Here is a 22,947-nt window from a genome sequence, read left to right on the forward strand (position 1 = left end):
ATACGATTTTCCCAAATACAAAGTCCACAAAAAAAATTTACATATAAAATATTTTATAATTTGCTTCTTGTGTCCACATTAATATTATCATCAATTGACCAGGAACTAAGCTCGGCGGGGTAGTGACGGTTCAGAAATGGATTGAGATATTTACACACTTCTTCCGCGTTATTCATGTGTAAATGATGGGTTCCATCAATTTCGTAATATTCAAAGTGTGGATTATTTTTGCGTAGTATTTTTAAAACTTCACTGGAGTCTTCATTAAGAAGCGAAGATTTCAAACCTTTTATCACAAAATATGGAATATTTTTTATTCTTTTATTTAATTCCAGTGTTAGTTCATACGTAGTAATAAATGGTTTACAATACTTGATTCTCTTATCTCTGGAAAAATAATATTTATCGGGAGATATTTGTGATTTGGTTATGCTGCGATATAAAAGATATTTGCAATTCTCAAAATCAACAGAACGACCAGATCCTTCGTAAATCATATTTTCCAAAGTTTTAAATTCGTGTGATTTTGGTTCACTTCTATTTGTTGTTATTTCAGTCATATCATTTAGTCGCTCTATAAAGCCACGTTCATAAAAATAAATTTCGAGATCCGTTTTCCAGAATTCTTGTTTTACATAATCGAAGTTAACTATTAAGTCCACAGTTGATGGATATAATGCTGCATAGAGGTATACTACAACTGAACCCATTGAATGTCCCATAAGTGATACTTTCTTCCAATTATATTCTTTTATAATATGCATAACTGCAGTAACATAATCGATCACATGATATTGCATACCCTGAGGTAGGTGCGATGATTGTCCATGTCCAGGAAAGTCAATAGCGAGGATGCCGATGTGCTTCGGTAAATGTGGTATTAATAAATCCCAAGTACCTAAGTTATCCATCCATCCATGTAGTGCTAATATTGGACGCCGATTTCTATTGCCGTACCAACGACCGGATATATGTCCCCATGGCACGGGAATCTGAATATTTTCGTGCTATTGTAAAATAAATTATAATTTGAAATATTTATTAAAGTTTTTACTAAGTAGAATTTTACCTCAACTGTTGAGAAGTCCATTCGAATTTTCGAATTGTTTAAGAGTCTTTAAAAAGAAATATTTTTGCTTTAAATGCTCTGGAACATTTCTGACCTTTGCTGCTTTCTTCAATTGCTGACTGAGTTCGAATAAAAATTTGTAAAGCATTTTTTGGTATAAATAAATAAATAAAGTTTTGTTTATTTTAATTCTACTTATTGCAATGTGTAAAGGTTAATCAGTTTTAAGTTTAATGTGATAAGAGAGCATTTCTAAGCACAATTCGGAACATAATCGTCATAACATGCGGACGACAACTAATTTTTAAAGTTTGCCTAAAAAGATAATTTTAGATTGTAAATAATTTCTCCCATAAATTTAAAAATACTTTTTCTCTTAAAATGGAATTTTTATATTAAAAATGTTTTGAAGAGAAAGTTTTTTACAAAAAATTTAACACAATTTTGCTATTTCATACATTAAATATATTTTTTCTTCTTGGTCACGTTTATTCCCTAATTTTTTTCCTTAGTACTGCTATTGTCGGCATTTTACCAATGTTAGTTGTAATTTTGGATTGAGTTGGGAACTGTACCTTCTTCGGTATGCGTTGATTGATCACGTTGAGAACATATGATCTCCAGTTATTTTCTTATTATTATTGATTATTATGTTAATAATATGAATAGTAAAAAGGTATTTAAATTAGCTGGCAAGTAAATTAATTAGTTGTTTATTGCATTAGATATGTCTAGTATTTTATATAACTCATTCATCATGTTGGCAGATTACATTAGTATATGTATTATTACAATATACATCCCCAAATGAAATGTCGGTCAATTCTTTTAAAATTAATTTAAATTTTAAAAAAGATTCTTTTTCCAATTCTCTACCATTGTAAACTAAATATTAATTATTAGTTTTTTCTTTAATTTAATTAACTAAAATGCTTAAAATTACTGAAGTAATTATCTCTAACATTAGCGTCATTTAAATTTTTTACATATTTTACACTGCTAGACCAAGTGCTCAACGCAAAAGTAAAATATAGGAAGAGCACGATATTAATTAGAGTTCTTAATTTTTATAGAAAATTAAATATTTGAATAATTAAGTAATTAATTAAAAGCTAAATCTGCTAGACGAATCAAAGCAGGTGTCGATTCTCTGGGTACCAGGACATACTGGCATACGCGAAAACAAATACGCAGACAAACTAGCCAGGAAAGGAGCGGCCACACCGATGATGGGTCGGAAACTTTCTGTGGATTAGGACAAAGTACCCTCCTTTTTCTCATAAAAATAGAGGAGAACCAGAACAAAAAGGATTACTGCGATAATAATCCAGGATTAACACAAACTAAACCATTTATTGATAGCTATAACAATAGAAGATACCAGGATTGTGTGAACCTATAGAAAGAAAAACTTAGAATCATTACAGGATTCCTAATAGGACACTGAACTTACGCTTAATAGGTCGCTTCTTCTACCTTTGCTTCTGTATGGCGTACGTCCTGTATACATGGAAGTCATCACAGAATGATGATACTCTAAGATACTCTAGTCTGGACTTATCAATTACTTCTAATTGAATGTCTACACTGTCTTAACTTTAACAAGATTTTTAGGTTCGAATGTAAATGTTTCATTTTGAGATTTTTATCTAACTACAAAAATTTATTTGTATTAAAGAAAAATCTTGCCAAACAATAGACAGTGTAGACGCAATCTTATATATTATATATATTTATACGTGAAGACACTAGTCTATTAAATTTTAAAAATTTCCTGATTGATTATATACTTTATATAATCACTGTGTACTACTAAAATACTACTAAACTATGGGTGGAATTAAAAGATATATAAAATAAGAATAGTTTAATAAAAAAAAGTGCTTAAAACAATTGGTTAAAAGTTTACTATAGGCGGGTATATAAAATAAGTTGTTAAAGATATTTTCAGGCGATAAGAAATTAAAAAAACCACTTCTAAATTTGTTATTTTTTCATTTTTTACATATATAACTATTAAAAAATTATTTAAACTAGAAAAAACTTTTCACAGTTCTCTGATTGAGTTCCATTATACCGCCAATAATTCCCCCAGAAGGAAAGGGATCTCAATATACTGCGGTACATATTTTTTAACGAGAAATACGACCTTTTTCAAACACGCTGATTTGGACTATTATGGGGCTTAAGAAACAATAAATATAAAATTTTCAGAAATTTTTTTATATAGTTTTGATTAAACATATAGTATAATTATCCAAGAATGAAATTAAATAAAAACTTCTTCAAAAAATTTACATATTTACATAACAAATCAAATTATAATTTACTTTTTGCGTTTATATTGTTATTAGCATCAATCAAACAAGAATTAAACTCGGCGGAGTAGTGACGACTCAGAAATGGATTAAGGTGCTTACACACTTCTTCCGCATTATTCATGTGTAAATGATGGGTTCCATCAATTTCGTAATATTCAAAGTGTGGATTATTTTTGCGTAGTATTTTTAAAACTTCACTGGAGTCTTCATTAAGAAACAAAGATTTCAAACCTCTAACCAAGAAATATGGAATATTTTTAATTCTTTTATTCAACTCCAGTGTTAGTTCATAGGTAGCCGTAAAAGGTTCATAATACTTTAACCTCTTATCTTTGGAAAAATAATATTTTTTTGGAGATATTTGTGATTCGATTATGCTTCGACATAGAAGATATTTGGAATTATTAACATCCACGGAATAACCAGATCCTTTATGAATTATGTATTCTAAAGTTTTATACTCATAAGATTTTGGTTCGCTTTTATTTTCCAATTCAGTTATATCATTTGACCGCTGTATTAAACTACCTTGAAGACGTTTAATTTCACTATCAGCTTTCCGAAAAGCCTGTTTCACTACGTCAAAGTTAACTATTAAATCCACAGTTGATGGATATAATGCCGTATATATGTATATTACAACACAGCCCATTGAATGTCCCATTAATGAAACTTTTTTCCAATTATATTTTTTTATAATATGCATAACAACAGTAACATATTCTATCACATGATATTGCATTCCCTGAGGATAGTGCGATGATTGTCCATGTCCAGGAAAGTCAATGGCAAGAATACCAATGTGTTTCGGTAAATGTGGTATTAATAAATCCCAAGTACCTAAGTTATCCATCCAACCATGCAGTGCTAATATTGGACGTCGATTTCTGTTGCCATACCAACGACCAGAAATATGTCCCCAAGGCACGGAAATTCGAATATCTTCGTACTATTACCAAAACAAGTTTTATAAAAATATAATTTAAAATGCTTATTAAAATATTTTTTAAATAGAAAACTACCTTATTTTTTGAAAAATCCATTTAATCTCGAATTCTTAATGCTTCAGAAATACTTCTTCTGTTTATACTTTTTATTAGTATTTACCGTTTAGTTTTTTTAAACGTGCTTTTTGAAAAGTAAGCTTGTTGCCAGATAATTAACATACATACATTTTGCAAAATATTGTTTGACATGTGTATTCTTTTTTTTGTGTATCATTGAAAAGAACCGCAATTTTATAAACAAGTAGAACATGAAAAGTTTACAGAAATATTAAGGACGTGTGCGAGTTAGGCTAAGTTGATGCTAAACCAAATGGGAGATTTTTTGGGATTTTTTGCACTGCACATATTTAGCCATTTATCAACACGTATCGACACATCACTACATTATCGGCACAACTTAGAATTTCCCTCATTTAGAACGCAACTTAGCCTAACTCGCACACGACCTAAATATTGTTCATATATCACATAAAACATTTCAAACATATTTCTTTGTAACTAATAATACATTCACACAGTCTCATTTAGAAACACTTGCTAATTTATATTTATGACTAAACATTCACTTTATAATGATTCATTTATGCAGCTGACAGAACTTTTATGAACTTCACTTAATAATATCTTCTTTTTCTTATTTGACACTACAGCCCAGTGTGAAGCTTGACCTCAGTGATATATCACACAAAAAATTAAGTATATAATTGAGATATAAAATCATTTTTATACATATTATATACCAATTATATATTCAATTAGTAAAAACAAAGATTTCATTAAATACTTACTTCATCATTGCCTTTGTTTATAGCTCAGCTGTTTGTTTGTTTCATTTAAAACATATTATGAGTGTCTATTGTGAATGTTCACTTGAATAATAGGCCTTTTCGGTGGCTCGCAAGTACGGCAAAAAATGCATGTTGGCCTATGTTGGCCACGCAAGTCATTGGCATCACTGTTGCAATCTGTCAAATGTTTTGTTTTGACAAACAGCAAATCTTGTATATGTGCATATAAATCAAATATATATTTATAAAAATATTATAAAATTAAAATGAACATGGAATTAAAAGGAATGATAAGAATATTGGAAATTTAAAAATAAAACACTAAGATAAGTAAATTTTTGTAGGTACTGTCGTGTTGGGAGAAGGAAGCAACGTTTTGCAGTGGCCGAGGGATGCAAGTTGTTTCACGGATTTTTTAAATGTTATGAATGCCGCAACAACCTCCTGTGAAGATTCTCTTCCTTTCGTGTCAAGTAGCACTCTAGAAAACACTTCGTTTCCTTTGTAGTCCATAGTTTGGGTGTATTTCTATAAAAAAATTTTTAGTAAAACTTCAAAAATTATGTTTGTTTATTAATTTTACGTATGTAAACTACAAATTAAATGAAATAAAATAAATGTTACTTGGTAATAACTAACATAATAAAAAATTCAATGTGCTTAATACTTACGATTTCTCCATTCTTATTATTTCTTCGTTACTTTTCAAGATTTTTCAAATTTTTGAATTCTGTTTGAATTTTTATTTCCTCAATTTTTGACATTTGATTGCACTATTCGTTGGAATTTTCAATGAAGGTTCACAATAGTTCGCTTATTGCGTTGGTAACATTTTTTTTTTTACTGGCCGATGTGGTTGGCCAGCATAACTATGCTGGCCGAGGTAGAGAAAATAGTGTTGTTGTTTTGCATACATTGCGGCCAGTATAGGCCTGCATAGGCCAACAACTTGCTGTTTTTTGCCGTACTTGCGAACCACCGAATACGCCTAATGTTGCTAAATTCTAGTCATCCCTTAAAAGCATATAAACGTTTAATCCAGTAATTAATTCAAAAACAAATAAATTAATTTAAATATATAAGATAAAATTATTTATTTTATTTTCTTCTGTTTGAAATAATTAATTTTTAGTGTTTACAAGTTTTATATATCATATTGTACACAACGCAATAAAAAACATGTCAAAAATATGCATTTAACTAATTTTAAAAGTGATCCCAATTTATTTCAACCAAACTTAATGCAGTTTTTTACAACTATGAAACAAATATTTACGGTTGTAGTTACTTTAGCAATTCGGTTTGTTTTATGTGTTCCACATGCGCAAGGTATATTATGCTTGATATAAGTGTGGCATCACATTTTCATTAAATATTATTTTTATTGTAACGGCAACTCTACTTGTGACTTGACATTTCTATATGAAACAAGCCAGTCATTTAGCGAATTTGCGTTGTGTTTCGCCGGAGTCTTTTTTATTTAATAATATACACAGAAATAAATATGGTGAATGGTATGGATTGGATGGATAAAGCTGTTAGCACCGGTGTAAGTAAAAATTTATTGCAATATTAGTCGAAAATTAATTAATACTTGAATATTTTAGACTACCATTATGGCAGTCGAATTCGAAGGTGGAGTTGTTATTGGTGCTGACTCGCGTACAAGTTCAGGCTCATATGTAGCAAACAGAGTCACTGATAAGCTGACTCGAATCAGTGATAAAATATACTGTTGCCGAAGTGGATCCGCTGCTGATACACAAGCAATTGCTGATATTGTTGCATACGCATTGGAATATCAAGAAAACCAAACAGATCAGCCACCATTGGTTTCAGATGCCGCTCATGAATTTCGTAATTATTGTTATAATTATCGTTCATCATTGGTAGCGGGAATAATAGTTGCTGGCTGGGATGTTCATAAGGGCGGACAAGTATTTACTATACCATTAGGTGGCATGGTTAAACGTGAACCAGTTGCAATTGGTGGTTCTGGCTCTGGTTATATATATGGGTTTATAAAGGAATTATATCATCCTGGCATGAGCAAAGAGGAATGTGTTGAACTCGTTAAAAAAGGTATTTAATTAAAGCTACAATGTAAGTTAATTTACCATATAAATGTATTGTTTTAATTTTTAGCTGTTCGTCATGCTCAGACATTTGATGGAAGCTCCGGAGGTGTTGTAAGAATTGGTATTGTTACTGCCAATGGACTTGAACGTAGAACTTTCTTTAGCACTCCAAGTGGTGAAGGTGTAGCAACTGATAAAACTGCCGGTGTAGAACATTTGCTATTTTAAAATTTCAAAGTGTATCTAATTGAGCCTTGAAGGATCTTTTTAAAAATTTATAATAAAATGGTTAGTTTATACGAAAATAATTCAAATGTTTTTAATATTTAAAATATGTCTTCAGATTTCACTAATTTAAAACAAATAACGACATTTTTGCTGCACAAGTTAAATTTCAGTAAACAATAAAATTTAAGCTTTTCTTTCCAAATCTATGCCGGTACCTAAGGTATGAATCAGACGGATTATGATTAGTAATTCTTTATTTCTGAAAAACCATTGAAACTGATATCTTCGCCTTACTAAAGAGCTCTTCTTAATTTCAACATTAAAAATTAATGTTGAACTTAATTTAAAAATTCTCAGACATTCCATTAATTTAAATGTCAAACATAAAACCCACCAGTTTATATAGTCTCTGTTGGTGTGGTAAATGATAATAGTCGTATGCATAAACGAATGGCTCAGAGAAGTACATCGTGGCATACCTAGAACCTTCTCTCTTTCAACACAACCACACTTCCATTACCTCGGGAAGGTATGCAGATCTGAGGTCAATTATTGCTTAGTCTGATGAAGTGATAAACAATAATCTAGTCAAGGTGTAGAGAGGGGTTTTGAAGAAATCTCGAGTTAGGAAAGAGTATCAGCGCTTAAATGCACTAGCTCAAAACAGCTTCAACATAATAATAATATTTGTCATGTCTCATGAAATATAGTTCTTTGTGGGTTATAACTTTTTTTAATATACATATTTACAATTGCTAACTAGCTTTCACTGTGATTCTTTAAATTTCATAATTTACCAGAATTGATGAAATTTCGCATCATGTTAAAGTAAACTGCTAAACACATAATTAATAAAAGCACAATAGTGTTTAAGTTTTCTATAATTGTTATATATTTATTTTAAAGTATCAATTGATCCTTATTACTAAAAATGTTTATAAATAGGGTTAAATGATCTTAGATATGAATTAAATGAAAATGAGCTTCCACGACTTAATAACTTAGTTTATTATCTACTCTTAAATTTATTAAAAATACAAAAATATCACATTTTCACAATTTTGTATAAAAACCTTTGACAAAATAGCATAAATTTAGTTTGTTTAAATTAGTTTTAATACTGTGTTACTAAATCAACATTTGTTTATGTTAGCAAGCTCTTCTGGGGTAGCAGGATCCGTCACGCCTATAGGTAACTTATTTCGCTTATCTGCCTTTCGTTGCTTTCTCCAGCGATAAAATATTTCCGGAGTCCAAAGTAATACAACAATTAAAAGTAATACATTCTGAGCATGTAAGCAAAGAATGTATGAGTCAGTATAGTCACGTATCCATCCAAGTAACTGGCCAATTGTTATGACTATAATACCTTTAGATATCATATTTAAACCCAGACCACCAGCCAACTTATCTGAGCTGCAGTAACTGGAAATTGTTAAGTTATTATTCAGTACTGTTGCAGACTTTGTCATTCCAGTAAATATTGACATCATAATTATAGTAGTCATATCGGTGGATTCTGCCAAAGCTGCAATTGAAAATAATTTACTAAATATTTATTATTTATTTAATATATAGAGTTAATATACCTGCGCGGGAAACAAGTAGTCCTACTGTGCCTAGTAAAAATATAACGCGATAAGATATTTTTAATTTGTCTGTTATACAAGGTAACAGCAAGCGACAAACGATGTCAGCACCAGCAATAGCGGACATGCAAGTAGTAGTACGACTGCTGGAAAATCCAACTGAGTACTGTGATATAGAATAGAATTTAATTAAACTATGCATAACTTATTACGTTAACTTTATTTACTTGTAGAAAATTTGGGAAGAGCATTGTAAAATTAATTGTTGATGTGTAAACTAATGCCATTCCCATAATTATGCTCCAGAAAACTGGATCACACAACAATTCCAAGTCCATGGCTTGCACAAGACGATGACAGATTTTGCTACATAATTTTTGTCCTGTAGTTTTTTCCTTATTAACCTCTTTAGGTTCAATTTGTGTTGTTGCTTTTATAATCTCAATTTTAAGTGGTATTTGCGCCTTGTTTTTTTCAACATCCGTGTTGAGCAAATGTTGCATATGTTGCCTGTTGTTGTGAACTGTTTTCAAAGGCTTCAATAGCAGCGCACCAAAAATCTATTATTTATAAAATGTAAATATTTAATAAGAATTTTAAATTAATCCATTTGTAAAAGTACTTACGCCAGTGAGTGAAAGTAATGACATGGCAAGAACTGCTATGCGAAAGCCGTAATTATCCAGAAAAAAGCGTACAACATGCGGTATAAAAACTTGTCCAAGGCCAGCACCAGCTAAAGACAAGCCTACGGCACGTCCGCGTTTGCTGCTAAAATATGAGTTAATTGCCATAAATGTGGATGGCGATATTAATCCTAGACCCATACCCACCTATGTATATAAAATGTGTGCTTTAATATAATGCGAATTCAAAATAATACAATTTTACTTACAAAGAAACTGTAACCAATTATAAAATGCCAAGCCTCTGTTGCGAAGGAACAAATAAACATGCCAAACGAAACCATTACACAACCAATGGCAGCTACATTGCGGGGCTTGAAACTCTTAATTGCAGGTCCAATAAACAAACCAGAAAAATTAAGAGCAAAACTGTTGAGATTCGTGATTAGTGCAGCAGTGAAAGTTTCTTGATTCATACTTTTTAGTTGACCACCAAACAGAAAACCAAAAACGGAGAGTATGGATTGATTTGTCATCTGAAAGAATTGGCAGGTTGTTAAAAATATGTATCTCACAAGAAAACATTTAAAAACTTACATTTATTAACGCTACAGCTGCAACTACAACCCATCCCCAACCACCATCTGGAACCATTGTGGGTGGTAAATCAGCCATTGTGGATGAAATAAATTCGTATGTAAATTGTTTTTAGCTACAATAGAGTTGAGATGTTCTTCGTACATATATCTGAAAAAGAATAATACATTATTGACAATTCTTGTAAGCTTATCTAAACAGAATTGCGTGCGCAACTGTCTGATAAGCAATCAGTTGTCTAAGAGAAATAATATTAAGGTACCATAAAATTGCTAAGATAACGTTATTTACTTTAAAAAGATTTAATTAACTTATATCTTCTATGTATATAAAGCAAAAATTTTTAGAATACAAAGCTATTGAGTAAATAGGAAATGCACTCAATTTTCGAAACGGACAAAGGCGATATGAAATTTGGATTTCGTACACTCCCGACAAAATCTTGAAAATGAACTTAAAAGCAATTTTACAAAACGCTTACGTGAAAGTACATAAATGTATAAATAACTTATACCTTGAAAAATCAAATTTTTGTGATAGTATTTTATCTTTATTAAATAATTGCTGTTTACTTATTCCCGTAAACGGCAATTCAATTGATTTTAAGTAAACAATACACATTTATCTGCGCAATTTCGCATAATATACAACACATGTTCTTATTTATTACAACAATTTAAAATTACCTTCGTGTAGCAACAACATTTGTATATAAAGACCCTTAATCTAATAATTTTGTATAAATTAATTATTTATTTACATTTTATAGTAGCAACATTAACATAACTAATATATATGCGAACTTTTTCTTCTTACTAATAACTAATATTCACAATAGAATTTATAATAATTGGGGATATTCAGACCAGACAAGACGGTCCTATTGAAAGAATAACTGTATTTAATTCGATAAAGTGTTAAAATTTTATGCATATTTATTTGCTTTGGGTAAGTATATAACATTAACGATTTCGATGTAATATTCCCTAATTTATATCATTGTGAATTGTTAAAAAAAATTTGAACTGAATATGAAGAGTTAAAAAAGTAATAGTAAATAAAGGTACGTATATACGGTCAAACTTTCATAGCTCGAATTCCAATTTTGCAAAGAAAAGATTCAGCTCATAGAGACTTCGAGTAGGAGAATTTTTTTATTTTTTTTTTTAAGAAAAAAAAGAAACTAGAATTACATTTCAAGATATTTATTTATTTGCAATCAAATAAAGCACAGAAGGTACAGTGAAGTAAAATATTCAGAAATTAGGATTTGGGACTTTAATTTCTTTTTCTTATTTTCAGTAAATAGTGATATCGTTTTATTCATACTCTTATAGTGATCATCAGTTGTAGTATCATTTGTTTGCAAATATAAATTTAGAATTTTGAATGAGTCTTCTACTTTATTCTTAGAAGGCTGATGAACAATTACATCCATCGAATCCTCATCATCACATTCCGTTGCGCTTACAATTGGATCCTGTGCTCAATAATATCGTCATCTGTAGGAAAGTTTGATGTACAAATATCATTGTCAAGCTCAATATAATCATTAAGAGTAGCATTGGAAGTTATTTTATTTACTTTAAACCACACCGCCATCAACTAACATTTGTATAAAGATGCAGCATAAGAAAGACAACATTAAACATTTGGTTTGGAAAAATGACCTTCCCCTAACAGCAAAATACATTTATACTTAAAATAAAGATTCGACTTATGGAATGCACTTTCCCATATTCCTATCAACACGGAACAAAATTTTTATTCGAGTTATAGAGAAATTCGAGTTATAAAAGTTCAAGTTATAAATAAGAACATGTGTTATATATTATGCGAAATTGCGCAGATAAATGTGTATTGTTTACTTAAAATCAATTGAAGTGCTGTTTACTTATTCCCGTGCTGTTATTTATTCCTGTAAACGGCAATTCAATTGATTTTAAGTAAACAATTTCACTTAATATACAACACATGTTCTTATTTATAACAACAATTTAAACTTACCTCCAGTTATGAAAGTTATGAAAGCAGAATTGTATGTAATTTGCTCCCTAAAACCTTTGGTTCGAGTTATAGAAAATTCGAGTTATAGAAGTTCGAGTTATGGAAGTTTAACTGTATATATATATATATATATATAAATAAAACAACATTATTTTATTTAAATATAAACTTTTCCACTTTTTCTTGATATTTGCTGTTTTCATATAACACAAAACAGAGTCGAAAAGATGCGGTCAGACATTTGCCGTCACATCTATATAAATAAATTGCTTAATAAATGGATTTCAGTACATATTATATGTATTTAGGACTATGAAAGTCTTAACATAAGTCTGGAAACTTACTTAAATTTAGTTAAAGTCAGCAAAGTTGATAACTTAAGCATGACAAAATAAATTTCTTTTACATTTTTCAAACTTCACCAAATTTCAAGGGGTGAATGCATATTATTGCAAAAGGGGAGTATATAAGAGTACATAATAAGGTCATTTTTCAAATGCTAGTTTATAAGTACTTTAAAAGTTTTTTTAAAATTCTTAAAATCATTTAGAGGATTACTTAAAAGTGTTACACTAATTAAGTAAATAAAACAGTAATATTTTTTATATTTCTGTGCTGCACATAAAACTAAACAGTTCACAATAAATTTTATAAGTAATAGAATTTTATACAAAAGATTTTCTATTCAAAAAAATTTTTATTAATATTTTTAATTACAAAATTAAGATATAAACATATTCAAATTTATTTGTAATGAATTGTTGTTTTGTGTATATAGCTGTTATACTGACATATACTACATAACATAATAGACTTTAAATTAAAACTGTCAATAAATATCTGTCAACTTTTACTATGAATTTAAAACTAAAATCTAATCTATAAACAATCATAAATATAAAAGAATTAAACGTTAATTGTGGCATTTAATATATCCACACTCCTTACTACTAATTACTTGAATTCATATTCCAACTGTTTTTTTTACTAAAGTTGACTATTCACAAAAAATTTGAAATTTTGAAATTGGTATAATTCACAAAAAAGGCAAGATATAATTTATTTAACAATTTTAAATATAAATTCCAATATCAAAAATAAACTTTGTATATACTTTAGAAACAATTAAGATTTTAGAACAAATATGGGTTTTTAAATTGTATATATCCATTATAGTTTACATATACTATTATATATGTATGTTCTATCCTTAATACAATTATTGCATGTGATTGCCATCAATCACAGCTTTACAAGTATTATCAAAACCAGTTAAAACCAATTTTAATGAAGAGATCAAATATTAATTCAGACAATTAATAAAAGAACCCACTGGAAAATGACATCTGCCGACAGAGCGATTTCTGTGTATTAAACTGGTATAAACAATGAGATTTTAATACGCTTACATATACAATATGTAGTGAAGCAGTTTGCTTTTGTAGACATTTGATTATGCCATTAGAATATTTTTAACTTTATCAGTTGATAAGGTCAATAATGGTACTGAATCTAGCAGCTCGTCTTAAAATCTAGTGCAATAAAAAAAAAGTGAATTATTAATTTCATCAGTAGCAGAAGCGATTATCTTGGCTGCCCTATTGAATGGACAGACAGAACATTTAAAAACAAGTCGAAGTCGAAGGCGCACTTTTTGAACCGGTTTCAATCGGTTTCGAAGTGGATTTTATATGCCGTGTTGAACGTTATCAGTTCAAACTGAAATCTATACATATAAATATATGAATATGTAATTTTAATTTTTATTTTAATTTGTTTCATAAATACCTATTTTTTTTTTTTTAATTTATTAATTTAGTTCAAAAAGTGAACATTGTTTTTTAAATATGTTATACTTTAATATGTTATATAAATTGTTATTAAGCATGATTATACTTTTTTATAAAACATTTCCATTAAATCGTTTGTCTGTGAAAAATATAATAATTTGGTCTAAAACCAAAAAAATCTAGATTTTAATTTTTTTTTTCTAAAAAATTGTTTACAAATTTTTATTAGGGTCAAATGTTAATTCCTGAATTGAAAACATAATTGAAAACAATTTTTTAATTTATGTTTAATTTTGGTGAATCCTATAAGGTATTATTTGACGGAAAATTTTAAAAAATGTGCGAGATGACAGATGTGAATTCTTGAGGAAGTTTTTTAAAATTGCTAATAAATAGAATAATAATAAAATTTTTTAATAAATGTGCTTTAAAAAATATTAAAATTAGGGAATTTTTTTAGGTACTTTTTTGGTGTAAAGTTCTGAAAACATTTATTCTTTTTTGATAAGGCAATCATTATTAGTGATTAATTTATTTTAACATTAAGTCAGCACATTTTATAAATAAAATGAAAATATTTATTTATTATTATTGTAAACCGTATTTAATTATAATAAAACCTATAAAACCTATATTATGTGTGCATATTAAGTTATATCATCAATATATTCTCAGACATTCTTGTTACCAATGTCCAATGTTTATTTTTTGCACTATTATCATGAAGTTATGTTAAGCCTCATAACCTCAATAAATTTCCTTTAACATAAAGTTCTACTAAAGCTATAACTTATAAGACGGCTTATATAAAAAATAGTGTTCTATAAGTTTAAAAAAAAATGACATTTTCAACCTTTTAAACACATGAAGTTTAGGTGAATTATATGCCAAACACTTAATTAAACTAATATAGTTGTCTGTAGTAGCTAGATGTGTTAAAAATTAGCAAATACATTACTTAAGCACTGCACACGATTGAGCTATAGTGGTTGGCTACTATATTACATGCAATTGGTTTAATGTCGGTTATTGCAACGAATAACTGGAATTTTATCAAGCATTGAACATTACTCTAAACTGTAGCGGTACTGTAGAGAGCGACTGTGGTTTTTTCGAGCCTTGGGTATTACTCTTAACTTCACTACTCTGATTCTTTTTTTTTTTTACTTTCGTCAATATAAACTACACTGTAAAACAATTTGCTAAGTTTATATATGATTCTTGCGGTTTAGGTATAATATAAAAAAAAGTAATACCTTCTCTTTTGTTTATACTATTTATTTGTTTAAAAAATATCTCATTAAGAGATTTAATAATTCAAACATTAATATTGCGAAATTATTGTCATAAAAGTTGCAAAAAATAAACAAAAGATAAACGACTGACTTGTTTTATTAAATAAATATACAAATGGATCTAACAATTACTGGCACCTATTATAAAAAACAGTTAAGAAGGCTTTATTGAAATGAACTTAATATTATGTTTTTATTGTTTAATTAAATGAAAATTCTCGTTTCATTTATTTTATAAATAAAATATATTTTTAAAACTCACCTATTACAATTTATTTTTCGATATCACTTTATTCTATAATTAAACTTTTTGTTAATTAAATAATATTCACATGAAGTTTATTTATTATTGTTAAAATGTTTTTATTCTATATTTTTATTTATATTTAAATTTTTCTTATTTAAACACTTTAATCTTATACAGAAGAGCAGTTGATGCTTATCATCGCACGACTAAAAATTGTCTGATTTGACTTCATGTGATGACACGGAATTTATAGAAAAGTCTGTGGTTGTGCAAAATAGTCATTATTGAAATGAGGAAGAAATAATAGATTTTGTACATTACTTCTTTTTATTTTAAATATAATTACAACATCTGAAGGACAAATACTTCCTAATATTTAAATAAAATTAAATAGCAATTCCTTATAAATAAATTTTCATTTACATTTACATAATACATAAATTGATAGAAATGCCGAGTTAATTTATATGCTTTGGAAACATCTTCCAATAGATAATCCAATGCTCTTCATACTGTCAATCTTGCGTGAAAGGTAAAGGTTTTAGTTGATATACTTTAAATCATAGGATATAAATATGGAAGGAAACTCTTTACTATAGTTAAAGTTCGTACTCAATCAATCTGTGTTATAGTATACAGAACCCCGGTATTGTTGAGTCAAAAAAAAAAAATGTGTAACATTTCAATTAATTAAGTAAATTTTTGAAATAATCATACAGCTGATATTCACTATCAATGATGTTTGAGAATATTTATTAATTTAATTGTCAGTACATATTACTGAATACATATATCGGTAGTTTGGACGTACTAAACCTTTAAAACGATGAAAAATTAAGATCAACATAATTTTTGACTTAAAGATCATCTGATTTTATATGATTTACTTTTGCTGACATAATATTTATTACATCAATCCTCTCCCATTCAATTGTGGATAGTCAACTACAACTAGTCTGAATATAAACTTAATTAGCGTGAAATGTTCGGAAATGTAGTGAAAAAGTACATACGTGAAAGTAAATTCCACTTCCTCTTCTAGAATTTCACCCTGAATAAGCTTGTTCAGTATTCTATATATTCATATTCGGTAAAATAGGTAAAATTATAAAATAAATACAACACAGAGTTTGATAATGCTCTTTGCGAACATAACATTAAGTGAAAATCTGATTTGTAGATTAGCGGTGTATTATAGGGTTAACAGTCGATTTAAACTATTGTGGATTTAATTATTCTATTTTTTCATTGGATTCCATAGTTTACCTAAGATTAGCTATGGTGCAAATACTAAACAATATTTTATGCAGCATATGCATTTTATCTGGAATATTTCGTTTATTATTTTAGGGCAGTACTTATAGACTTTATACTCTCTCTATTAAATGTTGTTTGTTTTTTTTTTTAAAAATATTTCTTGACGTAGGTTTGAAATCGATTTAAAAACAATGTTTTAAATATGGCTTTAGAATTAAAATCAGGTGCAGCATTATGTTTGTTATTAATTATTATCTACAGTAGTGACAGGTACAAAATATGTTTAAAGTGCAAGTTGGTTAAAAAAGTGCTTTGGATAATACACAACGTATGTATAAGAGATGACTACACCTTCATTAATCTTTATATTATCAATTAGTAGAAAAAATAAGTCAAGTAAATTATAGCCCATTTAATGCTGCAGCTCAAGAGCTGCATAACTGCGCTATCTTAGCTATATTATTATCCATTTGGAATAAAACTCTACAATTAACAATTTAGTTCATATCGCAAAAACTTATATATGGTATATTTTTTCCATCTAACATATGAAAGATCATTACCTCACCATTTTTTGTAATTATGAGTAGTGAAGACAGTTGTTTGTTTTAGTATTATTATATGTTATTCGTCTCTATATCCTAACCCCGCATACAAAATTTAAGATTTTTTCACAGTGGTAGTTTAGCTTTGGTTCAGTTATTCCAAGAAATTAAGATCCATGGTCTAAATTGTTAAATGCGATATTTTTATAAACTTGTGGCTAGTAAGTTTGTTTCCCCAGAATGATTTGGTATTTTGAATAAAATTGATCTTTAATAACAAGTTACAAATGACAATAAATATTCTCATCCCGATTCTGTCTACACCCTTAGGAATAGTAGTTTAGTATTCCGTTTGGTTAGTTCATTGGCCTAGAAATTTCCTTATGACCTGGGAACTATGTTAAGCAAACCTTGAAAACTGAAGTTGATATCGTTTAGATGTAGCAGGGAATCTTAAATAATCATTGATTTTAACACTACCAAGTTCATTGATGTGATGGCAGCTTAACTATCGGAGTATATATTTAATGCTTTTTTGGTTATCGCGTGTCTGTTTAAGTAGCAGGTCACTTTTTTGCTTGTAAGTACTTCTGCCTGCTAAATACTATAGACAGAGTATATATCTGGACGTCAGTAACAAGGACAGACATATTTAGTTCTAACTCTTTTCAAGAAGACCTCAAAGCAAATTCTTTCGCCGAGTTTGAAGCGGTGTATGTAAAGATTCAGTCCCCTCGCTGTATAAGTATTTTCTATTTATATGTAGGTGGAACTCGTATTTTAAAGTGTCTAATAAAGTTAAGTTTCGAAACGGAGTGATCGATTTCTAGCATACCACTACTCCAGTAGTTCCACATAGAAGTATGGCTAGGTTGTCGATTAATCTCAGCGCCGATGCTGCAACCATTTGCTTCCCTACCAATTTCAACAGTAGTAGATTAGGGATTATTTCGGAATAATCTTTAAATCTTTACATAAATTTAAAGAAAGGCTGCTTTTTAAAAACTTCAAATTCAAAGATTTCTAAATGGATAGCCGCCATAGAAGTCCATAATTTGTGAAATTAGGTCCCATCTGATACACACCGCTGCTTGCAGACACGCACAGCAATATTAGTTTCTTATTCTATATTCAATATTAAATTTCCAGATGAGTTTCATCACTATATATGAAGTCAAAGTATTTCACATTCTTCTTTATAGGAGACTATACCTACAAATAAACCCACAAGTGCCAAGTCTTATATTTATAACACCATTTGATTCCCTGAAACTTAAAATAGAGTAGACTCTGCAATAAGCCATTGCCATCTGTTATTGAAGAGTTCAAGTATGTAAAAATTTATTATGATAACTTAATAAAAAGTAAAATATAATAAAAATATATTATATAATAATTATATAATACAATAAAACCAAGGCAATAGTTACGAAAAAAAAATATTCAATAGTCCATTTAATAAATATATCATTTTATTTTTGATCGTTTATTAATTTATACATTTATATATTTTGTTCTTATAGTATTCTATTCCATTAATTTATATATATTTATGTATGTATATATAAAAAGCTTGTGTAAATAAATGTTGTTTTTGTAATAATTAATAATTTTTATGTAAAATTTAAATATCGCCGAAGAAACTAAATTTCTTTTCATTATTTTTACTGAACAATTTATTTATTAATGACTATATGAAATGTTCATATATATTAATTTAATTAATTATTTGATAGTTTTTTAATACATATACATAGATACATAGACATAACTAAGCTTTTATATAGTTACGTTTACTTCTTAAATGTAAATATTTTGAATATACATATATCTCTATTTATTATTTTTCATATTAGTGTGTATAAGAACATTCTGGGTTTTATTTAATATATATTTAATGTGAATATTTCTTTAAATCTGTTTAAAAAAAATTATTTTACTGACTTTTTAAAAATAGTATTCTGTTTTTAATTTACTTTAAAAATTTTGCTATTTAAAAACAATACATAAATAGAAAGATATATTGACTCTGTTTAAAAATAAAATTTGTATATATTTTTATTTATATATATTTTTTTAAACTTTGTATCAGAATTGCAATTTTGTATGTTATGGAACGGATTTTAAACGAAAATTTTTAAACGAATTTCAAATTTAGAATTTAATTTTTAAATTTATTTTATAATTTATTACACATATATGTTAACAAAAATATATATTGGGGCACTGTTAAGAATTTATTAAAATTAAAACTTAATATAATCACTAAAATTATATGAGATAATATTTAAATCTAAAAAATAATGTTTTTTATAATATTATTTTGAAAAACAAATTATATACACTTTAATCAAATATTAAATATATTTTTAAGAAATATAAAAAAAAAAATATTTTTACTTTTTGTAAAAAGATAATTTTTTTTTTTTGGTATATAAATATAAAAGATAATAAACGTTATTATATAAATTTATAAATCAGTTATGAAAATTATTTACATTTATAAGTAATTAACTAATTAATGAGATTATAAATATAAATATAGTACAAGTATTAAAATATATAATAATATAAGTAATAAAAAATAATAATAAAATAAATGATGTGTTACATCATAAATTAAAATAAATAATAAAATAAAATAAATGTCGACATCAAAAATAAAATTAAAAAAATTAAACAAAAAATAAAATAAAATAAAAAAATAATAAAACAAAATAAATAATTTAAAAAAAGATAAGTAAATTTATAGAATTTATTTGCCCTTTTTTAAATTGTAATTCTTTAGTAATCTCAGTGAAAAGTATATTAAATTATAATATATTTTCAAAATTATTTAAATTATAATAAAACTAAATATATATTTTATGTTAAGACTCTTGTATCTTTTGTTTCAAACGCCATTTTGTTCCAATTTCTAGAAAACTATAACCTTAATAAGTTAATATATATAGTTTTTTATCTTTAAATATAAGGTTTTTATATTTAATTAAATATTACATTTGCATTTTTATTGTTATTTCATAAGTGGGCTTAGGAAAATATAGTAATATTTTTTAATGATCTTTTCAAATGTTTAATTTACAAAATTTTCAAGAAAATATTTTTTTCACTTTTATTTTAGTTTTAGAGATTTTTAATTAATTTCAATTTTATCGATGAACATAAGTTTGTAGTTCTCAACGTTTTTAATAGTTAATTATTAAAAAAGAAAAAAAATAACTATCTTTGGTCTTCTATTTTAATTTTGTTAATTTACAAAAACAATGTGGAATCAATAATACATCATTGAAATCATTGATTTCTTGACATTTTTTTTATATATCCTAAAGAATTTCTTATGACTTCCACATATTTTACAAACTGTTCTTTTTGTACCCGTTTTTTTATTTGTTTATAAATTATTTAAACATGTATTTATTGATTTTTTATTAACTTCTATATTTAATTTAAAAAATTTTTATATCTAAATTATATAAATAAATTCTTTTGAATTGAAAACTAAAATTCTTTTAAGTATGATTATTTAGTTTTTTTTCAAATTAAATAAAAAAACTTATTAAATTCTGTATTATAATCTTAATTTACTTTTTTTTTTGTATTTATGTACATCACAGATTAATAAGAAAAATATATATTAAGTTTTTATTTTATCAAAACAAAAAAAAAATAAATTATAAATATATAAGTAAATATATAAAAAAATTTAAAAAAAAATATTGTTTTATCTAAAAACTCAAACTAACTAAAAAAATCTATGATATAGGCATAGATTATTTTGTTTAATTTAAAAGAAAAATCAATTAAGAAAATTTTTGTTATTCTAGAGATTTTTTTAAAGTATATAGTATGTTTAATTAATATGTGAATACGTATCCTACTCAACGAACAGTTACTTTTGCAGGAGTATTTTTTATTTTAAAATTTAACCAATTTCAGAATCTTCTAAAGAAATAAATCTTCTACCGTCGGTAAAGACGGTATGATATTATCGAGTTAATTGGACTCGGAGAAAAACATGGATCCTTGAAAGAAGTACAACACATCTAGGTTTCAGTGTAAGAATTGAGGAACTTAACAATAATAATAAAATATCAACATTATGAATCATAAGTTATTTAAATAGACTTATGATAGTAAAAAAAAAATTTTTTTTAAATAACCAGTTTTTGAGTTTAAATTAAATTATTAAATTAAATATTAAAGTTTCATACGACAATAATTATACGCATAATTATAACATTATAATCATAATTATAACAAATAATCTATAATAGTCTATAAAACAACAAAATTTTGTCATTAACATTAACGTTCTATATAACGAATGTATAATTCGATTAATATATTAAATGAATGTATAATTCGACTATTCTATTAAACCAATGCATAACTCGTTATATAGTCAAGAGTTTAACAAAATACTGTAGAGAGAAAAAATGAATAGAGAAAAAAATGAAGGAAACTTGTTACTTATATAGACTTAAAATGCTTCAAAAAAAAAAATAGTATTGAACACGATCATACAATAGACTGAAAAAAATAATGATATTACAACACTTTAAAAAAAAAGACATTAAAAATCAGTAGAGAATATATCATGAAATTAATTGTTTTAATTAGTTTACTTCAATTTAATTTTAATTTAATTTAAATTAATTTAATTGTAAATTCTAGTTGATAACAAATACAATAATACAGGCTACATGTATATAAAAATAATTTAATTTTCAATTTTAATATTATAAAGTTTATTTTTTATAAACAATTATGTTTATATATAAATTTCTTATTGTGAATAACAGATCGATTTTCATGATAACTTTATTGTATTAAAAAAATAAATAAATTTAAAAAAAAAATTATAAAAAGAATATAAATAAAATGAAAATAAACATATATAAAAAATATGAATATAAAAAATATTTATATATAAATACATGTAATATGTATGTTATACATGTATATTATTAATACATATTAATTAAAATATGTATTATAAAATATGTATTTTATAAAATTAATTATAAAATATTACAAAATTATAAAAAATAAAAATATATATATGAAAAAGTATGAATATAAACAGATATATAAATATAAATTGAAAATGTAATTATAAACTAAATATATAATATACAAATTGTATATAAAATATATAAGTATGTATAAAATATATATACTTATATAATTTCATACAATTTCTATTTCAAATAATTCTACTCGTAATGAAATTAAAATTTTTTGCAAGGACACATTTTCTAAAATTAGCAACAAAATTCTTAAAAATTCTTAAAACCTTCCTTTTAAATTTATTAAATAGAAACCCTATTGGAAATACTATTTCAATATATAAACACCATGAGTTATTTTTAATTCTTATATAGTCGATTTAGCTTTTAAAATTAATAAATCTTTTACTGGATCGATTGAGTAGGTATTTAATATAGAAAATGAGTTCAGCATATTGATTTGAATCTATTCATTCCATATTCTTTCCGTA

At 26.5% G+C, this 22,947-nt stretch overlaps 4 protein-coding genes across 5 annotated transcripts; 1 reads left to right on the forward strand and 3 right to left on the reverse strand.

The window, feature by feature from the left end:
- On the reverse strand, positions 1-1,170 carry LOC119685549 (probable serine hydrolase). Its single transcript, XM_038099859.1, has 2 exons — positions 1,070-1,170; positions 1-1,007 (listed from the first exon to the last, which is right to left on the reverse strand). Exons 1-2 carry the CDS (start codon positions 1,088-1,090, stop codon positions 54-56), a joined length of 975 nt encoding a protein of 324 aa, XP_037955787.1. The 5' UTR covers positions 1,091-1,170; the 3' UTR covers positions 1-53.
- A 2,188-nt stretch (positions 1,171-3,358) lies between these two features.
- LOC119683036 (probable serine hydrolase) lies at positions 3,359-4,556 on the reverse strand. Its single transcript, XM_038096633.1, has 2 exons — positions 4,413-4,556; positions 3,359-4,339 (listed from the first exon to the last, which is right to left on the reverse strand). The coding sequence occupies exons 1-2, from the start codon at positions 4,431-4,433 to the stop codon at positions 3,389-3,391; spliced, it is 972 nt and encodes a 323-aa protein (XP_037952561.1). The 5' UTR covers positions 4,434-4,556; the 3' UTR covers positions 3,359-3,388.
- Positions 4,557-6,593: 2,037 nt separating this feature from the next.
- Positions 6,594-7,571, forward strand: LOC119679708 (proteasome subunit beta type-6-like). Its single transcript, XM_038092203.1, has 3 exons — positions 6,594-6,734; positions 6,793-7,267; positions 7,331-7,571. Exons 1-3 carry the CDS (start codon positions 6,690-6,692, stop codon positions 7,489-7,491), a joined length of 681 nt encoding a protein of 226 aa, XP_037948131.1. The 5' UTR covers positions 6,594-6,689; the 3' UTR covers positions 7,492-7,571.
- An 847-nt stretch (positions 7,572-8,418) lies between these two features.
- On the reverse strand, positions 8,419-15,673 carry LOC119683106 (monocarboxylate transporter 13-like). Of its 2 annotated transcripts, none has more exons than XM_038096715.1 (7): positions 15,658-15,673; positions 10,304-10,453; positions 9,976-10,242; positions 9,707-9,913; positions 9,308-9,640; positions 9,081-9,246; positions 8,419-9,019 (listed from the first exon to the last, which is right to left on the reverse strand). In XM_038096715.1, the coding sequence occupies exons 2-7, from the start codon at positions 10,379-10,381 to the stop codon at positions 8,625-8,627; spliced, it is 1,446 nt and encodes a 481-aa protein (XP_037952643.1). In that variant the 5' UTR covers positions 10,382-10,453; positions 15,658-15,673; the 3' UTR covers positions 8,419-8,624. The 2 variants fall into 2 exon arrangements, with proteins under 2 accessions (XP_037952643.1, XP_037952642.1); XM_038096714.1 differs by lacking the exon at positions 15,658-15,673 and adding an exon at positions 10,990-11,081.
- Between the last annotated feature and the right edge of the window lie 7,274 nt (positions 15,674-22,947).

The sequence above is a fragment of the Teleopsis dalmanni genome, chromosome 2 (genome assembly GCF_002237135.1).
Source record: "Teleopsis dalmanni isolate 2A chromosome 2, ASM223713v2, whole genome shotgun sequence".
In the NCBI taxonomy this organism is placed as follows: Eukaryota; Metazoa; Arthropoda; class Insecta; order Diptera; family Diopsidae; genus Teleopsis; species Teleopsis dalmanni.

Coding starts and splice junctions, on each gene's coding strand:
- LOC119683106 (XM_038096715.1), bottom strand. CDS start 10,381: ATGGCTGATTTACCACCCACAATGGTTCCAGATGGTGGTTGGGGATGG. Junction 9,914..9,975: donor TAATTGGTTACAGTTTCTTT/GTAAGTAAAATT, acceptor TTATATACATAG/GTGGGTATGGGTCTAGGATT. Junction 9,247..9,307: donor TCTTCCCAAATTTTCTACAA/GTAAATAAAGTT, acceptor TCTATATCACAG/TACTCAGTTGGATTTTCCAG.
- LOC119683036 (XM_038096633.1), bottom strand. CDS start 4,433: ATGGATTTTTCAAAAAATAAG. Junction 4,340..4,412: donor TGGATTTTTCAAAAAATAAG/GTAGTTTTCTAT, acceptor TTTTGGTAATAG/TACGAAGATATTCGAATTTC.
- LOC119685549 (XM_038099859.1), bottom strand. CDS start 1,090: ATGGACTTCTCAACAGTTGAG. Junction 1,008..1,069: donor TGGACTTCTCAACAGTTGAG/GTAAAATTCTAC, acceptor ATTTTACAATAG/CACGAAAATATTCAGATTCC.
- LOC119679708 (XM_038092203.1), top strand. CDS start 6,690: ATGGTGAATGGTATGGATTGGATGGATAAAGCTGTTAGCACCGGT. Junction 6,735..6,792: donor ATAAAGCTGTTAGCACCGGT/GTAAGTAAAAAT, acceptor TGAATATTTTAG/ACTACCATTATGGCAGTCGA. Junction 7,268..7,330: donor TGTTGAACTCGTTAAAAAAG/GTATTTAATTAA, acceptor TTTAATTTTTAG/CTGTTCGTCATGCTCAGACA.